Here is a 22,804-nt window from a genome sequence, read left to right on the forward strand (position 1 = left end):
TTTGCTAAACTATGCATTATTCTATACGTTTTCTAATATTTATTTTTATAGATCAACCCGATAATTCTATTCTATTACATAATCATGGATTTCTTTCTTGAAAGCATAACTAACATATATAATACTTAACAAGTAACTCTCAAAAGATAGCTACGCCAACCCAATGCATCTTATGAAACACTATCTAACTAATAAACGGAGACATCACCACTGACTGAACACAAACATCTCACCACGGCAACTCTTTGCCATCAAACTGTAAAAATCCTCCGTTGTGTTTCTCATTCAACTGCATTACCGTCTGCACCATCTCATCACAGCTTTGATCCACCGATAGCGGAGCCTTCGAGCCGCCCATATCGGTACGGACCCATCCGGGATGTAAAGCGACGGCCATGACCTGATTCGGCTTCAAGTCCAGGCTAATCGATTTTGTCGCTGCATTTAGCGCCGCCTTCGATGTCCTATACGCATAGAGTCCGCCGTCCGTGTTCGCAGCGATTGATCCCAAAATCGAACTCATGTTAACGATACAGGCTTTCTGCGGACCCATCGGTAACGAAGCGTTAACTTCGGCAGCTTTCTTTAGTAGAGGGACAAACGCCTGCGATTGAAGTGGGAAAGAAAGGTTGATAAAAAAAAACTGTTGTAAAATGCTTCCCACGTGCTCAAAATGATACTGTAACAAATCTCGCGCTTAAGATCATAGGAGCGAAACTGCATTGATCGTTTTCTCTTCATCCATGGTTTCTGCTCAACAATGTAACGAATGTCAACAGTTTACGTTCAATTTAATGATTTAATGATAAGGATAGTTGCAGCTTGCTCCCGAAACAACAATCATGGTTGTAACTTTTAATTCAGTTGAGTTATTAACGAAAGAAAAAAGCGATGATCCATGATCCTAAGCGCGAGAAATCTATACTTTTTTCAAATTTCTTCGGCAAATATATTTTGTATAAGTGACTCATGTAGAATAATTTTTCATTGTCCCTAGATTGAGGGGAATCCTAATTAATCTTATCAGACGAGTAGACAGAGCAGTGCATAAAAACCTCAATAATACTCTTAGAAAAATCAATATGTATTAATTTTACTTTCTACTTAAAATATTAGTCAACATTGGATTATTCCACCTAAGTGTCCAGCCCATGGTAGTATGCTTTACGCTTTTTCAATCTCGATGCGTTTGTTTTTTCGCGCGCTTCTTACACGGGATTTGGTAATTATGCAGTTTTTCTATGCTGGTTTTGAGTTCTTGAGAGCAATTCAATTTACTTTCATTGTATGAAACTCTGACATGCCAAAAAAATAACACATTTTCAGTTTGTTACTTTGTTGCTATCCAAGCTACTAGTTTGAATAGGAACCAAGCAAAAATATGCCTTGTTTTCTTATATAAGCTACAGCTTGTGTTAATAGTTTTCTTTATAGATAAAATTGATAAAATGTATATAGACGGGCAGCTAATATTTTTTTAGTTTCAACGTTATTCTACAATGAACACTTGTACCACATAAAACCAGACTATAAAACTAAGAAATAAACTTATATTTCGAAGTTTCATTATTTGTACATATTCTATAATAGTTATGCAGAATATTTAGCGAATCCATTTTGCGATTATTTCTAAAATAATGCTTCTTTTCAAAATTTTCTTAACTGCGTCAACTATGATGCCTTCTCCGTAATGTTTCTTATAGAGAAGTAGAGTATTCCTCATCTGAATACAAATCCTCCCATTGTGTTCAAATCTACTTAGACACCTATTTAAAATCAAAATATTTAAATGTGAAGTAAAGTAAGTCGAAGCGACATAGTTTTCAAGGGTGATTGTCGCAAAATAAATTTTATATAGCAAATTTATTGTGGACACGTTCTTAGCCCCACGGTAATAGGACATGGCACGGTAGTATATTACTGTAAAACACTATGATTTTTTTGCTCTATTTTTAAGCAATTGGACCAAAAACGTCACTTACATCCCTATGCTTGTAACCCCATCAATGTTGTCTACTTATCTATTTGAATACCTTTGTGAGCATTATCGGCGCGACGGTATTCGTCACGAACGTATCGATCAAATCTTCGCTTTTGGTGAAATTGAGACGGGTCGATTTCGGAGATACGCCGGCATTGTTAAACAACACGTTCAGCCCGTTATCTTGAACGATAGCTTCCACTTCCAGCACAAACTGGTCGTACTTGTCGACATCCTTCAAATCTAGCGGGCGATAATCAAGCGAGTTTAATTGCCAATCGTTTTGTCTGAGCATGCTTTACCGGCCTTACCTATTTGGAGAATGTGCAAGTTACTGTGCTGCTTCCCGAGTGAATTGAGCTCCTGAAATAAGAACCGAGAGGAAAATCTTTGTAATTTACTAAATTAAATTTAAACTGTGAGATTGGAATGTCGTTCCTGTGTTGCTCATCCAGAACACGTGTCGCAGATACGGCACGTCATAGCGTACCAGCAGGTTGGTTAATTTAACAGATGGAGAGTTTAATGTCGCCGATAAAAACCACACACAGATAATAGGGCAGAGACTATAGGTAAAAAGTGAAAGTCATCATGAATGTATTGATAGTGAATTTAGTGGTTCTCGTAGTACGAGGAAAATTCTTGATAAAGTTATGACATCACATATTGATACAATACAGTCGTCAAATGCAATTTATCTTATCGCGTTAATATCTAGTCAAACTATTGAGCCAATCACCTATATGGCAGTAGATACGTCAATTCTAAGTTTAACTGGTTTTATACCAAGATAATCCTATTTTGAGATATCCATTTTTTTATGAAGTCTAATGGAGCTCTGACTAAATTGTAATCTATAACGGTTGCCATCATCAACCAACTGATAATACCGATTGTCGAGTTTTCTGCATCTGCTTTCGTCGGTAACGACGTAATATGCTGCGTTCAACTTTTTCGTAAATCAGCTGTGTCAAACATCAGCTGAGACATTGTAGATCGCTTAGATAATGGGCTTGATACGCAGTTCTTAAAGAGTGTGGTCTAGGAAAATTTGCTTCAATGGGAGCTGGCACCATGTAGAATCATGGAGATTTGACGTGGCATGATATAGAAAATGAGAATTAAAATGTCTCTAGATCGCGTTAGTCAAACAATTTTTAGTTTGTGGTGTTAGAAATTCAACAATCTTAAGCATTAACTGCTTATTCGAAAAATATCATCAGGTATCAGAACGTCGGCTCCAGGGGCACGTTCACCTCAATTTGGGAGATTTGTGCCATCGCCTTCACAGCCTTTCTCATCACGCACCTGACGGAAAAGAAAGTGAACAAAAAGGAAAGAAATATGGATGGGAGAAAAATGGGAAGTTTGGGAAAGGGACCCTTGAAGAGGGCATACAACGTACACACGTACAAAAGCTCATAGCTCCTTAACCACAACGGGTTATGAACAACAGAATACTTTGAATACTCAGGTTTCTGTAGTCGATTTCATTTAGTAAGTGTTTACTATAGATAGTAGAATCTATAGATGAGCGAAAGCATGGCTGAGTTAATTTTTTTGCCCGTGCACACGCGCATATGACGTCACAGCCCTTAACGTTTCCATTGAAATCGTGACGTCATGCTCGTTTGGAGACACGTTTGACAGTTCGTTTGGAGACAGAGGATTTATCTTCGCTCATCTATATATTCCACTATCTATAGTGTTTACCAAATATTTGGGAACGCAGTTGCGCATAAACTTGGCAGTCACGTATCAGATGATAAGGGGCCGTCCAGAAACCACGTGGTCATATATGGGGGGAGGGGGGGGTTTGCAAAATGACCACGATAAGCCACATGGGGGGAGGGGGGGTGTTGCTCTCGAACCACGTGGTCTTTTTTTATACGAAAAGTTTTTGGTGATTAACAATAGCGGTGTAAAAAATACAAATCATTAAACGCAAAGCGCATCTTAGAACCGATGCCCACGTAGCGTCTTTTCAACTCAGCGTTGAAAAGACGTAGGCTAGGTGTACCAGTTGTGGCTATAGCACCAATTGTCGCACTAGTGCTTTATATGCCAAATGACCAATCAAATCACCGCAAACCAAGTTCATATCGATAATGCATATTCATATGGCACGATAACACCTTTGATTTTCTCCACAACAAGCAAAGCATAATTGTAAAAATTGATTTTGCTTAATTTTTAACGTCCTTTGCACCAGTTGTGGCACTAGTGGTCCCTATTTGGCCAGTCCCATAAGAAAACAATGGGATTTGCCAAATAAGGAACCAAAATTAAGAATACTGGTGCATGCGTTCCTATTATGGATTAATCAATTTTGAGGATTATAACATATTTTATTGTGGTTTTCACAGCTGTTCTAAGGAGCAGGAAGTTAAACCTTCCGCTTGATATATAAAGTCCACCCACATGCCATTTACTTATTTTTTTAAAAACAGTTGTTCTTATGTATGGCGACAACTGGTACACCGACCCTAGGTGTGCATCGAAAATAACCGGTAACGCAGCGTCGGTCGCAACGTCGATGCGTATCTGCGTTATTTGACCATCTTAGCCTTAGCCCATTTCCATAAAAAAAATAAACGAAAAAACAGGTTGCGATTCAGTCTCAATTTCCACAAAAAAAAATGGAAAGGAAAAATGGAAAAATATAAAGAAAAAATCCGCCGCGCCACCGCCGCAGATGGTTTTTGGCATCACGCCGCTGACACTTTTGCATTAGCGGACTGCAGCTACAATTTTGAAAAATGTTCATGTTTTTACAATAATCCAAGAAAAACACTTCAAAAGAATTTCTTGAAGATATTCAGGAAAAATCCAGTAAAGAAATTGCCTGTAAAAACTTTGACTTTACTTCATACAATCCTGATGAAGTGCTGGCATTCCGAATGATTTTTGAACAATTCTCTGTGAAAAGTTTTGCTTGGAAATTTTGCTACAAATTGTTAATGAAAAAAAACAAAGCAACTCCAGCGTAAATTCCGAAAAAAAATTCAACAATAATAAATTAGCACTTTTGAGATCAAAAACTGCAATTGTAAAATAAGAATTTTCCATAAAGAAATCAAAATGTTCCATGAAAAAAATACAAAATTTTCATGAATAAATCAATATTAGCAATAAACAATTACAAAAATTTTCACAAAATAAATATTTTTTTCTACACATAATCTCTATATAATAAAAATGAGTTGAGATTTCCTTCTTGACGATTTAACTCGCGAACCGGTTGACCGATTTGCAAGATTTTCCCCTAATCGATTCGTTTTGGGATCCGCAATGTTTGTGTATATACAAAGTTAGTGAATTTAACGGGGAAATGTAAAAAGTCATTAAAATACAATTTTTGGTCAGCTGTTGAGGAAAAGAAAACAAACGCACGGAAATTGATCTAGAGTGCGGTGCTGCAAATAGTTCATTGTGACATTTGCAACACCTGGGCAATGCTGGGTTTCTTTCACATCAATAAAGAGCAATAAAAAATAAGAAAATTAGAAAGAAAAGCAACCAAATTGATAAAATTTTCCATGAACTTCAAACGCTTTTAAAGAAGGGTTAATCTATGGAAAAATGCTTAATTTTAATGCTTTTTTATATTCTTTGATAGAAAATTTCCTTTTTTTCAATACTCATTATTGATTTTTTCATGGAAAGGTTTTAATTTTTGGTTAAATAAATATTTATTTTGTTGAAAATATTTTTTTTCTAATATTGATTTATTTATGGAATGTTTGTATTTTTTCCGTGAAACATTTTGATTTCTTTATGGAAAATTCTTCTTTTATGTTTGTAATTTTTGGTTTTAAAAGTGTTAATTTATTTTTGTTTTGTGGACAATTCTTAATTGTTTATGGAAATTTTGCATTATTTGTAGAAAATTTTATATTTTTTTATTGCTAATTCCATGATTTCTTTATTGGAAATTTCCTAATTGTTATGGAAATTTTTTAAAATTTTTTAGGCTGAGTTTTCATTTCAGTCGATATCGTATCTTAGAACATCGACTCATGGAAGGTCTTGAAAGTAATAAATGAAATCGTATTGGCTCAATGGACCTGCTTGGATGCTTAGCGATGCACGGATACATCGTTCAGGACTTGGTTGATCGGGTCGTTTCAAAACTCCGTAATATCATGTCTTAGGACATTTTGTTTCTTGACATGATTTTGATACTTTCGAGGATATGTACTTCAGAGCAGTTTGGCCTATGACACCCGAAAAAAGTACGACTTTTTAGTTTTTTCTATACTAGTTTTGGCAAGATCGAGTGGAAACCCCTAAATATGTACGTTAAATCCATGTAAAAAAATCGTCCTGAGAGGGTTAAATACCAAAATATGACAATAAATTCTAGAATACCAAAAGGAACCCAAAGATATTAAAGACTGTAGATTTAAAATGAAAACTTGCATTTTAAGCCAAAACTGTATAATTCAGGCAAAGGAATATTAAGGACATTGTGTTACGGTTCTGATTAGAATCATAGAATCTTGGCATAATGAAGAGAGTTTTGATATTCTGAATAAAACTTGTATGCCCTTAGAAAAACCTTCAGTTCAGTTCAGATGCTTCGCTGAGGTTAATATATCTTAAGAATTTCCAGTACCTCCAGAGCTACGGAATATCCTAAATACTCTTCGGAATCTATAGGGATATTCAGTGGTGAACTTCATAATTATTTTAAAAAAATCACCAATAAAGAAATAAAAAAAAATAAAAAATATAGGGATATTTTGGAATATTTCTAAACCATTACAAATTTTTATAACATATTCGCGAGTCCACATTTTTTTTGTTTCCTCCTGATGCATCGAAGGTGTGCGAGTTCTAGATATACTAATACCTGATACACATTACAACTTGATAACATAATCAAAATGTTCGAATTCATGAAAATTTATAATTTCCATGCTGGGTTTAGTTTGATTTTGAATCAGTTAAAATTGTCCATCTTCAAAATTGATCGGATTAACCATATGTTTTAGTTATATAAGGTTTAAAAAAAAAATTACTTGAAAAAAACCACGTGGTCAAAGGGGTGGGGGGAGGATTGCACTCCACACATAATAGCAAATATTCCCGCTTGAAAGACAGTGCAGTGTCTACTCAGTGAGTGGGACTGATCCAATCTCAGCTCACGCGAGTAGACACCTGCACCCGCTCTACTTTCGAAGAGGGAGCCGTCAGTGTAACAAACAATGTTGTCCGACATACTTCTCTCCAAATAGCCAGATGTTCACTTATCCCGCGAATGGAATTGTGTTGAAAATGTCCTATAAGGAAAACTAATATCGAGTGTGAGATCACTTGGAGCAAGGACAGTTCCGTCCCAATCAATCATGAGTTGTAACAACGAAGTGTGTGTAGAACTGCGGTTTCTCTTCCATGAAGCCGAGAACCCATACTCGGTAGGTACAAAAGAGTGCTTCTTGTTTGAGATGAATGTGTAATGGGGCCACGTTGAAGAGAACCCCGAGAGCAGCCGTGGGAGTCGAATAGAACGCACCATTGTCCTAACTTTACCCGTTTGCCACCACACTATACATCCATAGGCGAAAATTGGTCGTAAAACTGTTGTGTAAATCCATTTGATATAATTGGGATTAAGACCCCAACTTTTACCAAAAGTTCGCCGGCATTGACCGAAAACCAAATAAGTCCCACATACATTACCTAATCCGTTACATTGATTTCAGAGTCAGAAAGATGTAATGGGCGAATACCATTACGTTTTTCCGTGAAAAATACAATAGATGTTTTATTCGGATTAACCGAAAGGCCATATTGGCGACACCAATTTTCGACTGCCTGAAGAGCGTTTTGCTCTGGTCGAATAAAGTAGTTATACAAAAAACGACTATCAATATTAGATAGTCGTCGGCAAATCCATTGGTAGAAAACCGCCATTATTGAGTAATCTCAATAGCGTTACCGCTTTTTCCCGATGCACACATGCGTCCTTTTAACGCCGTTGCTTGCTTGCTTGCCACATGTGGTCTGGACACTACCCCGGATGTGTAAGGATGTTCTTCTTATTGGCATTACATCTCCACACTGGGACAGAACCGCCTCGCAGCTTAGTGTCCATTAAGCACTTCCACAGTTATTAACTGCGAGGTTTCTAAGCCAGGTTACCATTTTTGCATTCGTATATCATGAGGCTAGCACGATGATACTTTTATGCCCAGGGAAGTCGAAACAATTTCCGATCCGAAAATTGCCTAGACCGGCACCGGGAATCGAACACTGCCACCCTCAGGATGGTTTTGCTTTGTAGCCGCGCGTCTTACCGCACGGCTAAGGGTGTAAGGATGTGTAAAGATGAAGTTGGCTGGAACGCCGTTTTATCGGCTATCGTCCAAATCGTCTCGGAGTTACACAGAAAGTGGCGCGTGGACTCAAGGATGGCTAGTTCAGGCGCAAATAAGAGGTGGTCCAAGGGATCGGAGTCGGCTTCATGGGTCATATCTGTGGTCATGCCCTGTGGTCGAACTCGATCCTTTTATCAAATAAGTGGCCGCGCGAAGAACAACATGGTATCGTCGCTTTCGCGGCGTCGGTCAACCGGGCAGCCCTCCGAGCCCGAGGACGGAAAGGGCTCCTCGTCAAGGCTGGGGCAGGTGTAGCCACCGCGCCGGCAAGTCATTCTGTGTGTTGGTGAATAGACCCTATCGCAGAGAGGTCAATTTGGGGTGCACGCGGCATCATCATTCTTGATACCAGTCGTGCAGAGGGAAGCAGGCGCGAAGTCGACCCTTCCCACCATCCGAGGACATGAGGCGTGGTATCGTGCCAGCGCATTGCCGGCTTTCCAGGTGGCCTTACCACGCCCTATGTCCTCGGAAGGTGGGAAGGGTCGACTTCGCGCCTGCTTCCCTCTGCACGACTGGTATCAAGAATGATGATGCCGCGTGCACCCCAAATTGACCTTTCTGCGATAGGGCCTATTCGCCAACACACAGAGGGACTTGCCGACGCGAGGCCTACGCCTGCCCCAGCCTTGACGAGGACCCCTTTTCCGTCCTCGGGCTCGGAACCCGCCTGGTTGACTGACGCCGCGAAAGCGACGATACCATGTTGTTCTTCGCGCGGCCACTTGTTCGATAAAAGGATCGAGTTCGACCACAGAGCATGACCACCGGTATGACCCATGAAGCCGACTCCGATCCCTTGACCACCTCTTATTTGCGCCTGAACTAGCCATCCTTGAGTCCACGCGCCACCTTCTGTGTAGCTCCGAGACGATTTGGGCGATAGCCGATAAAACGGCGTTCCAGCCAACTTCGTCTTTACACATCCTCCGAACTAGGTTGTCCGGGGTAGTGTCCAGACCACATGTGGCAAGCATGTGGTCACGCATTGCGCGAAAACGTAAGCACACGAACAACACGTGTTCCGCCGTTTCCTCTAAACCTGCGCACACCAAACACTCGGGCGAAGCCGAGCAAGCCAGCTGCTTTACCTGCACTTTGATTTTGCAGCACGCTTAAACGCCGGGCACATCGAACCCCCCATGGGGTGCTTGCTGTTCACAGCTTTGCTGGAACAAATCAAACAATTGGGAGGGTTCGTGCAGCATTGTGCCTTATGTCCCTCCAATCCGCAGCGTCGGCAGAGATTGCTTCTGTCAGGGCCTTTGCAGTCCCATTGCTTGTGCCCCGGTTCCAGGCACTTGAAGCAAACTTCGGGTTGCTCGTATATGCGCACAGGGCATACCGACCATCCCACCTTGACGCTCCCTAACTTGACTACCTTGAAGGCGTCCGCTGCAGATAGCCGAACCAATGCTACCTGCGTCCCTGCCGGACCTTTCCGTAGCCGAACGGCTGCGGTGGGCGTCTCCACTTCACACTGTCGCCGCAGTGCCGTGACGAGCTCTTCGACTTCAGTGATCTCGTCCAGGTCTTTAACCCTTAGATTCACCTCCGTCGTGAGTGCCCTCACCTTGACCGTCTCGCCTAGGACCTCCTCCGCCAACTTCTTGTAGGCGGCGCCCTTTGCGAGACGCCCCGCTTCAGCTCGAGTATCATCTCGCCCATCCGGGTACGTCTTATTCGACGTACGTCGGCACCGAGTTCACCGAGCTTGACGTCACTCCTCATCGCCTTCAAAACATCCGAGTACTTAGCCTCGTCCGCCGTGATGACTAGGGCATCGCCCTGGAGCGATTGGCGCCTACCCTAGACGTCTTGCTACCCTCATTCGCCTGGGCCTTCTTTTCGGCCCTTGACGTCTTCGGTTTCCTCTTGTTCTTGACCAGGGTCCAGGAGGCGTCATTCCCCTCTATTTCCCTGGTCTGGTGCGGCTGAGAACTTTCAGCCTGCCGTAACCCCTTACCACCGTCTTGCCTGAGTGGACGGACCTTTCCAGGTCCATCCTCCCCCGGTTTTGGAGGTACCTGACCGGGGTTCAGCTTCCCAGCCCCGCTACCCTTGTTCGGGGTAGTAACCCTCCACGTTTTGGAGCGGCCCCCAGGGAGCTCATCCCCTGGAGACTGTCTCCCCCGTTTTGTGTCTGCTCCGTTGGAGCAGTCACCCCCGACGTACCCGCAAATACTTGAGCCTCAGTCTGGGTAGACTTTGGCACCACCGTCTTAGCTGGCACGCCTTCGGTCGATTCGACCTTGCCCGAGTCCCCGAATCCTTGGGCCTCAGTCTGGGTAGACCTCGACTCCACCGATTTCACGGGTTTACACTTGGCCGTCCCGACCGCCCTCTCCAGCTTGGCGTCCAGCATCGACTTTCGAAGTTTCTGCAAGCTCCTCTTGAGGTCCTTGCTGATATTATGCTTCGATGACGCAAAGTCGATGATGGCGTCCAGCTGTTCCGTCGCCACCTCGAAGGCCGAAAGCCCATCGCGTTTGCGGTTCATCGCCTTCACAAGCCATGGGCCGTCAATAACTTCTACCGGCGTTTTTATAGCTGAGAGGAAGGTTGAGTGACCCACGCTGGGGCTGCGCACTGAGCTGCCGACTATTGCCTCTGGCCTCCTAGGCGGAGACCTGAACAACCCACCTCTTGCGAAGGGGTTGTCGCCTACACTACTACCACTAATTGAAGAATTGACTTGGTTTTCCATTTTGGTCCCACGAGTTGCTCGGGAAAAGAGGTCCACCACGCCAGAGCCCAGCATAACGCGGTAAGGGACAATTACTGTGGAGGGTGCCCAGGTACCCCACAGGCTCCGTTAAAGGCCTAGCTTATTATTTCACCCCCCTGGCCATGCATCCCCGCGGCACGGGTCGCTTGACGCCTTGGGATTAGGGGTTAGGGACGATGGTCCCGGGATGGAAACGGTTTAGCGGGTCGGGGATGTAGTCCTGCCTCCGTTTGCTGTTGGAGGTAGTCCCTTACCCCGCACTACCTGGACAACCCAGGATGTCTGTTGAGCAGATTCCCCCTCAATTACTTGGGAAGAAAAAAAAACGCCTTGTGCACGCAGCGTTGAAAAGACGCTACGTGGGCATCGGGCCTTAATTTCCTAATCGCTGCTTGACGTAATGTCGAGTAGTCGATTTATGGTTTTGGATTTTTGGTAGTAGTCGATTTTTGATTTTGGATTTTTGGTTTTGGTCGATGTCGGTTTTTAAGCATCTGGTGAATCCATTTGGTTATTATATTAGGGAGCCCATGACAACGTGCGGCTTCCAATATTGCATCGAAAGACACGTTGTCAAAAGCACCCTCAATATCTAAGAACGCACCCAAGCATGATTGCTTTTGATGAAAAACTAAATAAAAACAATCCCACCCTTGTTTAACCTCAAGTTGAGACTGAATAAGAGTAGCCGAGTATTTCGGAGAAGCAAAAAGTGAACTACGTTCCGGTTAGCGCAGTAAGGGGCTGTCCATATACCACGTGGACTGATTTTGGTCAGTTTTATATACCCTCTCCCCCCACGTGGACTTGCTCATATAAAATTTCAAAAATTTGTATTTGCCACATGGACATTCGCCACACGCCCCCTCCCCCCAAAATTGTCCACGTGATATATGGATCGCCCCTAAGGCCTCAATACTGTGAAGGATGCCCTGGTGCTTCACAGGTTCCGTTAGTGGTTGCCGGTTGGGTTTTATTGGACCCCCCTAACCATTCATTCGTAGGCACGGTAAGCATAAAGCCGCATCACACCAAGAATTAGAGGCCAACTGTATGGTGGACTTCTACCACTGGAACAGGGCAATCCGTAGCGTTATTCTTAGCTAGACAACCAGCTGCCGACACCACACGGCTAACTAGGCTTTTCGTGGAGAGAAGTTGACATTGACTTAACGTCAACTCTCAATGTGACCGAACAGCCGTAGAATCTTTGTAATTTATAAAATTCAATTTAAACAGTGAGATTAGAATGTCGTTCCGGTGTTGCTCATCCAGAACACGTGTCACAGAAACGGCACGTCATAGCGTACCAGCAGGTTGAACAATTTAACAGATGCAGAGTTTGATGTCGCCGATAAAAACCACACACAGATAGTAGGACAGAGACTACGTAAAAAGTGAAAGTCATAATGAATGTATTGATAGTGAATCTAGTGTTTCTTGTATTACGAGGAAAATTCTTGATAAAGTAATGACATCACATTTTGATACACTGCAGCAGTCGTCAAATGCAGTCTTATCGCGTTATCTAGTCAAATCTTTAAGCCAATCACCTATATGGCAAGTTTAACTGGTTTTACTTTATAGATAATCCTATTTTGAGATATCAATTTTTTTATGAAGTCTAATGCAGCTTTGACTAAACTGTAATCTATAACGGTTGCCATCATCAGCCAATTGATAATACTGATTGCCGAGTTTTCTACTTCCTGCTTTCGTCGGTATCGATGTTATATGCTGCGTCTACGTTTTTTTGTAAATCAGCTGTGTCAAACAACAGCTGAGACATTGTATATCGCTTAGATAATGGGCTTGATACGCAGTTCTTAAAGATCACATAGAAAAATTCGCTTCAATAGGGGCTGCTCCTTCATCAGTGCTGCCATCTGGAAAAGTCTCGAGAAAAGTGGAATCATGGAATTTGACGTGGCATGATATACAAAATGAGAATTAAAATGCCTCTGGAACGTTATAAGAAAATTTTAGCCAAACAATTTTTAGTTTGTGGGGTTAGAAATTCAACAATCTTAAGCATTGAGTGCTTATTTGAAAAAAAAATATAAAAAACCAGATATCATGTCTGTTATGTGTGCTTTTGAAATTCTAACCCCTTAAACCAAGATTTTTTTGAAAAACATGTTTAGTTTTTGTTTTATAACAAAAATATACTCCATTTCCTATACCACACCGTGTGAAATTTCAATGATTCTTCTTTTTCTCTCGATGACAGTTGACAATCTTCTCCTCCCCTATGATCCAAATAAATTTGATATCTTCTAAGGAAATGGAAACTTTACATCCCTGCATATTGCCGAAAACTGCCGAATTGTGACAGATCAGACCGTTTTATCGAAGGACTATGTGAATTCCAACAATCGAGTTATCGAATCATGGAGGATCCACTGTGTTCAAGAAAAATATTGACAAAATTGATCAGTAGACTGGCCTGGCCTTGTATGGGAAGAAAAATCAGAAGGGTTATACAAGACATGACCGTCCAATGTAAACTAAGTAAAACAGTTTGGTGTATTGAAGGATGTAGTGCCATCATGCATTAATATTATAAGAAAATTCATTTGATTATATCAAGCTCTATCTGATAAAAGGGCGAATGTCGCAAGAGAGAATTCTCTTCTTCGACTTCCCCTCTTTTGAATAAAAGTGACAATCAGGGTATTTCTTTGCAGTTTATAACCTCAGAATGCAAGTTCGCATTGTTTTCTATCGTTTTGAGGTGATAAAGCTCAAGGAAATCCGCTGCTTGTCACTTTTATATAAAAAGAGGGGAAGTCGACGAAGAGAATCCTCTCTTGCGACATTCGCCCTTATTCCAGATAGAGCTTGAAATATGTCACTGGTTTGAACATGAGCATGATTGACTGCCCTCGGTTACTGTTCCGTTATTGCCAAGCGAGCTGAACCACCAGATGATATTTGAGACTAATAGGTATCCTCTTCAATGTGTAAAAACGTGTGTTACGACGGGAATTCATCCCGCCGCGTTCGTTTTCGGACGTTGGACAGAAACGTGTTTTCCAGTGTTGCGTTCCGCCAGACACTCGAAACTGTAAACATTTATTAACAATAATTAATTACAAATATAACAACGGACAAGCACTTACACTTTTGGTTTCGTCCAGACGTCAGTACAGTATGGATAATTCATACAAAATTCTTCATACAAAAAAATCAAATCTACAGTGAGGTCTGAACATATTGGTACGATCGAACGTTCCCCCGCCCGTAAACCAAGTTGAACTTCCATAACAGTTAATTGGTTTACTCCACATACATTCAACACTCTATATACATTCACTAATATGCATTCAGTTCCGCACTAATATGCACTGAAAATATCGAACTTAAAAAATATCACAACCAAAGCACAAACAACTTGCAGATGACTCCGCCATCCCACAAGTAATCACGATTAGAGTTCACCAACACAGATCGATTACTCCTTTTCCTCGAAACCGATTTAGCGCTCTCCGAGAGTTCTCCGAACTGTTGATCTCAACCACTAAACTGCGGCCAGGCTAATCAGATGTAATATTTCTGTATCATTTGGTCCACTCGATTGGTCTGGTTGCGATTAATCATTCGGAATATTCACCAGATAGCAGCTCGACTCCGCCGACGCCATCTTCCAGCAATAATTGTTCCAGCTGTTGTCCTCGACGACAAAAGTTTTCGAGAATGTTACGACGGGAATTCATCCCGCCGCGTTCGTTTTCGGACGTTGGACAGAAACGTGTTTTCCAGTGTTGCGTTCCGCCAGACACTCGAAACTGTAAACATTTATTAACAATAATTAATTACAAATATAACAACGGACAAGCACTTACACTTTTGGTTTCGTCCAGACGTCAGTACAGTACGGATAATTAATACAAATTTCTTCATACAAAAACAATCAAATCTACAGTGAGGTCTGAACATATTGGTACGAGCGAACAACGTGTAACCCAAAATTAAGCAATACCCACGCCGGCCGTGTCCGAATGCAGGTCATTGAAGGAATCGGTAGGAATATGTTGACGTGATACTCGCATTGATAGAAAGCCGACGAGTCATCTGCACTTCCACGAGTAATCACTGGGATGTAGGATATATGGGGTAGAGCGGTAGCGATGTTCGTTTTGGTAAACGGTATGTCGCGTGTAAGGCGAGTCTCGAGGCTGTTCTGCACCGATCGCGCACAAATGATTTAACAAAATAATCACGTTCGTCTTATAAGCGGATGATCATGGGTTTGATTACCCCATCAAACCACATGTGCAGTCCATACGGTGGCGTTTTGGGAAACGCGCCTTACCGTCACGACTGCCTGATGATGACTGACGAATTTTTCATCTCGGAGGAAATCCTCCAACGTACCTGAATAAATGGTATCCGAACGATGCAATGATTGTTTTACTTTAAGAGGTGAGCCAGCCCAGGGCTCCAAACCTTTCTAATTTTCTTCATTGGCAGAACAACCATCACTGTGACATTGCCACCACAGACCACACCACAATTATTAACTGCGAGGTTTCTAAGCCAAGTTAGCATTTTTGCATTCGTATATCATGAGGCTAACACGATGATACTTAAATGCCCAGGGAGTTCGAGACAATTTCCTAGACCGGACCGGGATCGAACCCACCCATTCTCAGCATGGTCTTGCTTGATGGGCGTATCTTACCGCACGGCTAAGGAGAACCCCAAACCTCTTTAATAAAGACATAAAAAAATCTCTCTAATAAAGACATAAAAAAATCTTCTGACTTACGACAAGCACAATTTAAATGGACACTGAACACACGATGAGATGGACCGGTAACGACAACAATAATTAATAATGGAAATCTAAAAATAGATTCTTGGAGGATTCCATACAGCAGAATAGCACATTAGATTTGAAACAGTGACGGTTAAGTAACACAAAGCTCCTACCAAATAAAAGTAAGAAATAAAAAGAATTAAAAACAAGAACGAAATAACGGGAGTCTCGAAACCGTTCTGTACATCCAAATCGATCGCGCACTAATTCTTTGATTACCTATGTTACTAGGTTCGAACAAAATTGGTGTTACTCAAAATATGAAAATTGTTGGATACGGAAATTTAAAATTTTCACTTGATAACCCCAAATTTATTCCCCATTGGTGAGCATGCCTTTCTCCGACTGTTGGATTCGACTCGAGTGCATCTCAAAGTTATTGTCTATTAGGGAAAACCGCCAAAAGTTGAACGGCTATTTTTTTTTTCACCTATTGTTAAAGGCCCATTTTATTTTCTTCTTTATTAAAGAGGCTTTCAGCCCTTGGCTGGTTCACCTCCCGTTGAACGCCCATAAGAAATACACGGGCGTTTAACAATACCCAAGTAACCATGAAAAAAATACAGCCCTAAAAGTTGACTTAAAATATAAAAGGGCACTTGTTTACTTGATGGGCTATAGCTCTTCGATGAACCTACGCCGAATGGAATATCCTTCTCCACTGGACTCGATCCTGGGCCAATCGCTTCCAGTCTCCCTGAACATTGAGTGCCCTCAGGTCCTCTTCAACTGCAAAAAGCCATCGTGTACGCAGTCTTCCACGAAGCCTGCGGCCTCTTCCGGGTTCTCTACTAAATATTATCTTCGCTTGACGTTCTTCCGGCATACGAACAACGTGACCAGCCCACCGTAGTCTGCCGTGTTGTATGAGCTTAATAATATCCAGCCCTTTATACACCTGGTACAGTTCGTGATTCATGCGACGCCGCCAGATACCGTTCTCCTGTTTACCGCCGAGTATTGTCCGTAGCATCTTACGCTCAAACACTCCGAAAGCTCTCCGATCAGCCACCTTTTACGTCCTTGTTCCATGGCCGTATAAAGCCACCGGAAGAATCAGAGTAGTATACAGCGCGAGTTTTGTTTTCGTTTGCAGACTACGGGACTTAAGCTGGTTACGAAGTCCGTAATAAGCCCTATTTGCAGCTGCAATACGCCTTTTCACCTCGCGGGTAATATATCATTATCGCACGTCACCAATGTTCCAAGCTACACAAATTCTTCTACCACTTCAAATTTTTCACCATCCAGTACCATTTCGCTACCATCGTCACTAATGAACCCACGTTGATTTCCAGCGACAATGTACTTCGTTTTGCTGGTATTGATCGTGAGTCCAATCCCTGCTATCTCCCTCTTAAAAGGCACAAAAGCCTCTTCCACGGCACGGCGATCAATCCAGATATTAATATCGATATCGTCCGCAAATCCCAGGAGCATATGCGATCTTGTGATAATGGTACCGCTTCTTTGCACACCAGCTCTCCTAATTGCTCTCTCGAGCGCTATATTGAACAATAGATTCGAGAGTGCATCACCCTGCTTTAATCCATCTAAAGGTTGGTATCGTGTTATAAAAAGAAATTCCTTTTTCTATCCCAATCCCATGTTGAATTCCGTTTACTGAATCGGAAAAGTAAAAAGTTGAAAAGAAATTTCTTCAACAGTGTCCACCTGAAAAGAACAAAAATCAAAAAGAGAATTTGTAAGGTTCCCACGCAAACTAATGGGAGCTTTACTTTACTACTTTACTTTCGGAAAAATAGTCGCTCGATTATTCCGCAAGTAAAAGTGATATTTTGCTCCATGCAATCAGTTGTCAAAATTCCGCTTGGTAATATTGAACAAAATTCCGTAACCTCTCTACTTTTTAAGTGGATACTGGGCTTAAGGTAACAAATGACGTCGATATTTCATCCGCAACCCTTACACTCGATTTCGATCCGTCCAACGTTATACGAATCAGCCGTATCAGTTTCGCCGGGAAACCATGTTCAAGCATAATTTGCCATAATTCATTACGTTTTACTGAATCGTACGCCGCCTTGAAATCAATAAACAGATGATGTGTCTGCAAGTAGTACTCCTGGAATTTATCAACGATTTGGAATTACACGGTAAAAAATATACACGTCCATGCGAACTGTTCTACATTTAAATATGCACTACTTTGGAATCAAATCAATATCAATAGCTGAGCTTGTCGCATTCAAAGACCACCACTTCCATTTGACGTGCACAATGTTTTGAATATAAAACAACAAAATAAAAAAAAATAGAATTACCCCAGCTCAGATTTGAATAACATACCTTTGCTTGAAAGTCCTTCGTCTTACCATGACTCCATCTCACACTTCGAAATACCTCTTGAAATAAGCAGAACAGATGAAAGAACTGTCATCTATTTTTAGAACATCACCAATATCGCTCCACTCTTAAATCAATAGTGTTGAACCTGTGAATTCAATAGCATAGCACTTTCAATTCCAGTGGAGACATTATTGGTGTTGATCAAAGTGCTAATCATTTCAACATCCAGTGAGTAGTACTTTGATCAACAGTGTTGATGTTATGGAATTGTCTGCATTCAACACACTTGTGAAAGGTGTGACACCACTTCAAAATCAAAGGAATATCATTTTCAATAATAGTGATTTTAAAGTTGATCATTCAATAGATGGAACAGTTAAATTGAGCGTGTTGATTTTTTACCGTGTATACTTGTACCACAGACAAACAGACAAATTTCCATCGTTCACTGATTTACTGGGTAATTTAAATAATCTTTAGTTGGCCAATCGGTCACTAGTGGCGCGCGCATCGGATTTGCTCGAGTTTGACATTTGCTCACTACCGCCATCTGGTTCGTGATTTGCCCAACTAACTAAGATCAACAGATATCGTTAGTGTTTAAATGACGATGAATTTGATGATTGAATGTTCAATGTGTTATGTCTGTTTGTCTGTGCTTGTACTACCGGAATTTATCAAGGATTTGGGTTGGAAAATTGAGTTTTTTTGTGGTTTAACATTAACAGTAATAATCGATAATTTCAATGGGATTGAAAAATTGCTGGACAGTTTCCTAATCGATTAGCATTAGCATTAGCATTAGCATTAGCATTGAGCAATTCGCACAAATTCGTAGGTGGTACAAGCCAAGACTATTGTACGAGAGTAGCATCAATTTCATCCGTTACCTCAGGTAATGATTTGGGACTAATCATTTACCTCTTAGATGGAAGCAATGCACTCTCTAATAGTCGAGATCTGTCCTGGCCACGTCCTTGCGAATGCTGAGGAATGGGGAAGGATGGTTAGTTTGACACCTACTTAGGAAAGATGCAGAGAACTCTACGACCTCTCATAGGTGCCACGGGAGGTTTTGGGATTGTGTTGAAGGTTATAACAGTAGGAATCGATTTGGTAGAACGTGAAACACAGAAAGAACTAAGATAGAAATACAAAGTAGGAAATGGACGAGCCTGGAATTGAACCCACGACCTCCTGCTTATAAGGCAGAAGCGGTAGCCACTAGACCACCGAGCTCGTCTTTGCTGGACAGTTTCCTAATCGATTGATAATAAAATCACGGAAATCCACCAAAAGATAAAAGAGCCAGTGGCGTAACCAGAAAATTGGTCTGGGGTGGGTTTTCTAAACAATTTTTTTTTTTGAAAAAGAAATTTCTTCTTAAAATTTTGTCTCTGGGGTGGTTTCATGTCCAAAACCACCCCCGTGGCTACGCCACTGAAAAGAGCTATTAGCGTTTGAAATCTGCGAAATTTTCAACTAAATCGCTTGTTGCATAAGCTGGCGCATTTAATTTGAGGTTTGCATGGGGGGTTTGATTCCAAATATATGGGAAAATACAACATCACTCTTTCGTTCTAGAAATTTAGTCGGTATGTCCGATTGAGCTCAGAATTGACGAAGTGCATATCGTATGAAAACCGTCTGGACTCATTCCAGACGAGCGATTTGCACGGCATGATACGGGACCCAGATAGTAACACCATATTAATTTAAAAAAAAATATTCCAAAATACTTTGAACAAGCGAATCTCAAACATTCTCAAACCCCACAGACCTATAACAAATTGAGACAATAAACGTCAGTGAAGGTCCTCGTGTTACGCCTTATCATTCCCAAAGTAGCAAACGCTTTGGCGGTAACAAATGCTATGTGCTCAGAAAATCTCAGCTTGCTTTTAAGTGAAATACCCAAGTCCTTGACGACTGCAACTCGTTCCAGAACGATATTCCCCATCGAATATTGTAAATTGATTGGAGAGTGTAAGCGAAAAAATGTGATCACACGATCACACGTTGCATATTTTGGCGTTTACTTCCATCCAATTTGTTACGCACTAGCCAAGCAAAGCATCCATGTCCATCTGAAGAACACAGCAGTCCAGTAGAGATGTCACTACTATGTAGATTTCAGATCATCTGCGCGCATTTTATACGAATTGAAAATAGATGCCAGATCGCTTACAAAGAGCACGAATAGTAGTGGCCGTATATGGCTACCCTGAGGGACCCAAGAGAGTACAAAGAAAGCCGCAGAAAATGTTGAGCCAACTCTAACATATGCTCTACGATCAGCCAGGTACGATTTAATCTAGCTAGTAGAATCACATAAAACTAATTTTTTTGGTATCAAAACATACAAAAATATCCATGAAGTTCTATATATTCACAAAAATAAAATATTATATGAAAGTTTAATTTTTTGAGTGAAAATTGTTGTTTCTGTTGTTTCTGAACATTATCAGATTTTGAGCTGTTCCTGTATTGCAAGAAACCGTCGATTTTGGCGCGCGTGCATTTACATATGTTTGAGCGCGATGATGGAAGTGTATTTTCCCTAAACTGAAACCCCCATGCAAACTTTAAATCAAATGCTGTAGCTTATAATGCAACAAGCGATTGGGCTGAAATTTTCAGAGATTGATTTTTCTCACCCAAATGCACAATCCTGTTTATACTGTTTTTTAAGTGTAATATTAAAAAATAAAATTTCGAATAGAAATATTGTGTTTATTATACAGTAGAAGAAAAGTCCAACCCCGTACTGCTTACCGTTTTTAATTAAATTGCTTTTAGAATTTTTGAGAAGAGTTTTAAAAACTTCTCCGTATGGTTTCCCGTGGAGATTTTTTTGATTATCATCTTTCTGCTTCTTCTTCTTCATGCAACATCAAAGCGCCAATAACTTTTCCTATCATGGGCCAGTCTATTGATCAGTGTGGTCATGTCGCGTGACAATGATACGTCCATCAAATCGTGTAGTATACATCAGTCGAGAAACATACTATTGAATGTGTAGTGGTAAACGTATGATGATATATAAATGAACCGTTTTATTTTACATGTGTTTGTTTCGCAAAGAATACCGTTCATTCGATGGAAAAATCGCGAATATGTATGCAATACGTATAATATATAAACCATCGGTATGTACTTCCACTCAAATTGTGTTGCACAATCGAGAGACCGCATTGTATCTGTCGGCTGTCAGTGGAGTGATACTGAAAGGGATCGACGACGTCACCGGCTAGGTTAGTGCTGTTTAGTGTACAACGAAACTTACTCCGATCAATACGAGTTACAACCCAGTTGGCGTGGTGAAATTACCGGAGATTTCAAAACTTTCTGGAATTTTATAAATACCGAAGTGTTTGAACGTGATAAAAATCCATCCCATTAGAAAACCAGTGAAACTGTGCAGTGATCAACTTTATAAAAGTAAATTCGTGCGAGACCCGGAAGAAAAGGATTAAAACATGGCGCCCATCAATCGTAAGTTGACTCATGTGCAATTATCTCGTGCAACTGAAAGTATTCGCTATAAACGGCATTCGACAATGCCTCTCGCTGGTTCCACATTGCCCTTGGAACTGAGAATGACTCAGCTACTTTTTTCAACAAGTTCCCTCGAAAAATTATCTGACACTCAACTCACGGCCCGGTTAGGTTGAAGATGATTAAATTCCTTACCTCAGCTTGTTGAATATTGCGGCAAGTTGCGATAATGTGGCGCGGAGGAGACGATAGGCTCAGAAAGCTTTTGATGAGTCCAAGGCCGAGGCCTCGGTTGCAGCCGGTAATTAAAATCGAATTCATATTCAAAAGGCTGCTTTCTGGAAGTTCGACACCAATGTTCGTCGTTCTGTGTGGGCACTAGGCACTAGGCAACCGCGAGTTGTGGTGACAGTTCGGTAGTAAAGCCAATAATCTACAGAAAGCGCGAAGGGGAAGGTAGGCTAACTTGATGACGTAATAAAGTTCAAACCACTCAAATGGTTTATTCTGAGAAAAGATTTCGTCAACTGGAATCGAAAAATTCACTGGGAAACTAGATATTCCTGCAATCTAATCAGCTTAGTATTAAAGTATGCACTGAGACAATATGTAATTCGTTGCCAAGAAATGATTTTGTATGATAGGTATTTACTGTTCATTAGTATCAGTATGGAGTTTTAAAGTCTGTCGTTATAATATATGTACAACTGGGCCATTAGTATTATCCACGCATACAGTGAAGTCGGCATTGTAAATATTCATGGTAACTGTCTGAAAGACTACACTCGATCTAGATGTTCAGTTTTCAATTGTTAAAGTCAAATAATTTATTAAAAAGTGAAGGAATACTTTTGGAGATTCTTGTATATTACAATAGTTTAATTTTTCGTCAAATGCTTCGCATTTTCGTTTCATTGTAAGCAGAACTGTATCTATAACAAATTGCTCTCCAATTCTAACTAATTTAACACTGGTGTGAAGAGCTTGGTTGGACCTGTCACAACATTCACGTAAATAAAGAATAAGAAAATCCGGAACACTGCCTATTAGCGTGTCCTACCTAATGGAACGTACACACGGTC

At 41.1% G+C, this 22,804-nt stretch overlaps 2 protein-coding genes across 2 annotated transcripts in view; one reads left to right on the top strand and one right to left on the bottom strand.

The window, feature by feature from the left end:
- LOC134205666 (C-signal) lies at positions 1 to 22,353 on the bottom strand. Its single transcript, XM_062681158.1, has 4 exons — positions 21,918 to 22,353; positions 2,293 to 2,344; positions 2,034 to 2,224; positions 1 to 604 (listed from the first exon to the last, which is right to left on the bottom strand). Exons 1-4 carry the CDS (start codon positions 22,041 to 22,043, stop codon positions 230 to 232), a joined length of 744 nt encoding a protein of 247 aa, XP_062537142.1. The 5' UTR covers positions 22,044 to 22,353; the 3' UTR covers positions 1 to 229.
- The window catches only part of LOC134205665 (thioredoxin reductase 1, mitochondrial), a 17,287-nt gene continuing 15,894 nt past the window's right edge, over positions 21,412 to 22,804 (top strand). Inside the window, exon 1 of the mRNA XM_062681157.1 lies at positions 21,412 to 21,719. Within this exon, the coding sequence (XP_062537141.1) occupies positions 21,704 to 21,719 (16 nt within the window). The 5' untranslated portion in view covers positions 21,412 to 21,703. The remainder of the gene's footprint in view (positions 21,720 to 22,804) is intronic.

Source organism: Armigeres subalbatus, chromosome 1, assembly GCF_024139115.2.
Source record: "Armigeres subalbatus isolate Guangzhou_Male chromosome 1, GZ_Asu_2, whole genome shotgun sequence".
Lineage (NCBI taxonomy): Eukaryota > Metazoa > Arthropoda > Insecta > Diptera > Culicidae > Armigeres > Armigeres subalbatus.

Coding starts and splice junctions, on each gene's coding strand:
- LOC134205666 (XM_062681158.1), bottom strand. CDS start 22,043: ATGAATTCGATTTTAATTACCGGCTGCAACCGAGGCCTCGGCCTTGGA. Junction 2,345..21,917: donor GCAATATTCAACAAGCTGAG/GTAAGGAATTTA, acceptor TTCTTATTTCAG/GAGCTCAATTCACTCGGGAA. Junction 605..2,033: donor CGCCGATAATGCTCACAAAG/GTATTCAAATAG, acceptor CTTCAATCGCAG/GCGTTTGTCCCTCTACTAAA.